This window comes from Condylura cristata, unplaced genomic scaffold (assembly GCF_000260355.1).
Source record: "Condylura cristata isolate star-nosed mole 26May11 unplaced genomic scaffold, ConCri1.0 scaffold00004, whole genome shotgun sequence".
Lineage (NCBI taxonomy): Eukaryota > Metazoa > Chordata > Mammalia > Eulipotyphla > Talpidae > Condylura > Condylura cristata.
The window spans coordinates 3653410-3657189 of record NW_004567105.1 but is presented as its reverse complement, the minus strand read 5'-3'; the positions used below and the strand labels follow the sequence as shown (position 1 = coordinate 3657189).

General features: G+C 61.5%; 1 protein-coding gene across 1 annotated transcript in view; it reads right to left on the bottom strand.

Moving 5' to 3' along the window:
• The window catches only part of RPS19BP1 (ribosomal protein S19 binding protein 1), a 2838-nt gene extending 2597 nt beyond the window's left edge, over nucleotides 1–241 (bottom strand). Inside the window, exon 1 of the mRNA XM_004675643.2 lies at nucleotides 23–241. Within this exon, the coding sequence (XP_004675700.1) occupies nucleotides 23–74 (52 nt within the window). The 5' untranslated portion in view covers nucleotides 75–241. The remainder of the gene's footprint in view (nucleotides 1–22) is intronic.
• Nucleotides 242–3780: the final 3539 nt, after the last annotated feature.

The following is a 3780-nucleotide window of genomic DNA, read 5'->3' as shown; positions in this document are numbered from 1 at the left end:
GTCCCCGGGGAGCCCGCCTCACCCTCCGGCGGCCCCAGCAGCTCCAGGCCCCGCCGCAGCAGGGCCGCCGACATGGCCACGCTTAGCCCCGCCCCCGTGCACGGTACTTCCGCTTTGGCTGGCCTAGCGCTCTCCGCGGAAACCCGAGCCGGAACAGAAGGTTCCGGAGTGGGCGAGCGGAAGGGACGCCCGCGTGGAGGGCTGCAGCTTTCCCCCGCGAGGCGGGGCGGGAGCGGCAGGTGGGGCCCAGGCGCAGCCTCGTTCGCGGTCCAATCACAGACCCAGCTGCCTGCGGCGGCAAGGCCACGCCCCCTCCCGGAAGCCGTCCTTCGGGCCTGCCGGGCCGGGCGGGGCGGTGCCTCCGGGCGGGGCGGGGCCTCCGGGCGGGGCGGGGCCTCCGGGCGGGGCGGGGCCTCCGGGGCCCGCGTCGTGGTCGCTTGGACCGCGAAAAACGAAATTGAAGGCCCCATTTTTTAAACGCCGCGAAGCAGCACATCGTAAGTAGTTCGAGTGTGGCTGGAGAACCCGCCTGCCTTCCACTAAGTCAGACACTTAAGACATGTCCAAAAAATGCGAAACCGCCGCAGTGTTTCCCCAGGATTTCGTTTGTTTCGGAAGCTACAGCTATTTTCATAAAAAAAATGTCAGTTAGCCTGCAGTGAGTTTGTCGCAGCTCTTTTAAATCTAACTATTTCCATTTATTTTCCGCCTTCCTTTCTGACACGGCACACCTTGGGATCGTGTTTTAGAGTCCAGAGGTGCTTTGACCAGAGTTTCGAGTGTCTGGCCTGGAGCTGGGCCTCGGTGGGGAGGAGCTGGCTGGCTCCTGCACACCTGGGCTCTGGCCCCACACCTGGGTGTGCACCTGAGGCTCCCGGTCCCACACCTGGCTGCCGCCGTCCCAGGGAGTGGAGCTGGAGCGGGACCCACCAGCCCACTGCGCAGGCACGTCTGTCCTGGCGGCCCTGTGTACTTGGGCCGCAGGTGAGGGGCTTGGAGAAGACTCACGTCTAGCCTCCTCATGCCTACCCTCCACCAGCTGGCCCAGGAGGGAGAGAAACACCCACCTTCTCATGATAGTATGCTTAACTCTACATTAAGGTGCCACTTGCCAGCTCATTTCCTCCCCCACCCCCGTTTTACAGGGGAGCAAGCAGGAGAGGCTGAGGAACCTGTCCCGTCACACCTATGGTGTCGGAGCTGGGCATCAAGACCTGGTCCGAACCTTTCTTGCTGGGACACTGACTGCGGCTGACCACGAGTGGTGGGGGTCCGGAGGGGGAGCCGAGGGTGGGAGGGAATGTCCTCGGCAGAAGGTGAGTGTGTGTCCCCGGGACAGGAGTGGCCCTGAGGAGCCGAGGGCCGCGTGGTTTCTTAGGCGTCAGACTCGACACCCTAGTTTTCCCTGCTTCCAAGGTAGGTTGTTTTCTTCATTATGTGCGTTGCTTCTCCCCCCCACTCCGGCCCCCACGCCCCACCGTCCCCTCCACAGGGAAGGGGTCTGCCTTGATGACCGTTTTATTTTCAGCGCCTGAAACAGCGCTTACCTGGTTGTATGCGGCCAGTGGGGTACAGCGTCCAGGAGGACGGAGGGTGTGCCGGTGTACCCTTCAGGAGGGCCACGGACCTAGCTCTAGGAGGCCGCTTGGCGTCGGGGCTGGTCTGCACCCGGCCCCCGGGCGGGTGTCGGTCCCGGTGTCCAGACTGCAGGCGGCCCCGCTCAGCGGGACTCTGGCTGGCCTGGGAGCCCTTCGGCCACCAGGTGGCGCCACAGGACAGTTTTCGCACCTGGTGCTTCTGCAGTGGGCGCCGCCGGTCCGGTGGGGTGTCCAGGACGCAGAGGCGGGTAAGGCCCTCTGGCCTTACCTGGCTCTTGGCAGGCAGCACCGTGTGTCCCTGGCTTCCTGCTGTCCCTGCCCCCACGGCCTGACGGCACCTGCCTGGGCCTGACCTGGAGGAGCGACTGGGGAAGCTGAGGCCAGATGAAGCCTCCTGGCCCACAGGTGTGCAAGTGGCAGCTGGGCCCTCGCTGTCCCTGAGGCTGCAGGGGGCAGTGTGGCCCTAGGCAAGCTCTAAACAGAGAGAGCCTCAGTTTCCTCATCTATTAAGCGGGGCTTATATTAATGTGAAGTCTTTTTGCCTGGCATATTGGGGTGGCACGGGATGTCAAAGCCCAGCACTGCACACTAGCCGCAGCCACTTCAGTGCGAGTTCCGTCCCCCGCCCTGGAGCTGACCCACACGGTGCAGCAGACCTCCTGTCTCACCTGTCTGTTATGCTCCCCACTCTACAGACCAGAGGTGGGGTACCCTCTCACCCCCTGCACCTCTGTCCTGCACCCCAATTCTGTATGCATAAATAAATCTTAAAAAAAGGGGGGCTTATGTAATAGCCCCCTTATAAATGGGTGAGGCGTCAGCCCGGGGACGGGGGTACCCTGCCTCTCCTGGACCCCTGATGGGACAATGCCTGGAAGACAGCTCCTTCTGCTCTCCTGGGGGAGGGGGGTTTGGCTGGTTTCCTAGTCTGCAGGTGGCTTAGGCCCTGGCCCTTCCCTGGGCACCTCCAGTGCCTGCTTGGCTGAGATCCTCGGCCACAAGAAGACATGTCAGAGTGAGGAGGCTGTCTTCCTGCTCCGTCACCCCTGTACCCCATTCCTGGAACCAGCTCACCTCTCCCGGCCTCAGGGGACCCAGGCTCCCAGGAAGGCGGTGTCTCCTATGAAATCTCACAGCATTTCAAACCAGAGTGAGGACCAGAGCCAGGCACAGGGGTGTGAGCATGCGTGTGTGAGGCCGAGAGTGTGTGTGCAGTTTTTTTGCCTGGCATGTTGGGGTGCACCCGGGAACTTGGCATTTGCTTTTGCTTTTCTCTGTCCATCCTTCTTCCTGCTCCATGTCTCTCTGACTCATCGTGTCTCTGATGTGTTGTCTCTGCCCTCTCTGTCTCTTCTTCAGTCACTCTCTTCCCGGCTCTCCACAGCCCAGCTCCTGGCCTCTCGCCACCTTCAAATTGAAAACCCAAATGGAATTTCCAATTGCCTTTTCCTACCGTGATTGTGAGTCTCTGTGTGTCTGCGCCGCTCCCTTCCCGGGGCCACCTCGCCCTGGTTATTGCTCATCCCCCTCCGACTACTGCCATCAGTGTCTTTGAAGTGCGCTTACAGGCGAGCTCAAGAGAAAATCCATTTCTGCGCTGTCGGGTTCTAAATTGCCGGGGAGCGAGCCTCAGGTCTGGTCTCCTCCTCCCCTCCCAGGGGCTCCTGGGCTCGGCCTCGGTCTTGTCTTTGCTAGGAGGTGGTGCTGTGTGTCCCATCCCGGGGCTCAAGCTCCATTTCCCCTGACCATGCAGGGGCAGGCACTCACTCCTCAGTGTCTCTGAGTCGGCCCCTGGGTGGGCCCACTGGGAGACATTCATGGCCAGGGAGGGGGCTGACACAGGTGCTCTGGCTTGGACAGCGGCTCATGTCGTGTGGGCCCACAAGCAAGCCACCTGCCTCCCTGGGCCTGTTTCCTCTTCTATGAATTGGGCTTTGAGAAAGTCTAGGGCAGGGGGTGGCAGGGGCCAGGGTGCCTGGCTCTGGGGTCCTGAGGTCTGTAGGGAAGCTGTGTTCTGGGGTCAGGTGGTGCAGGTTTAAATTCTGGCTCTTCCACTCACTAGCTGAGTGACCTTGGGTGAGTCAGGTAACCTCTCTGTGTCGTGAATATAACAACAGTCCCTACGTCACAGGAATGCTGAGGGGATCGGGGGCAAAGCGTAGGCATTACGGCTTTGCAAATG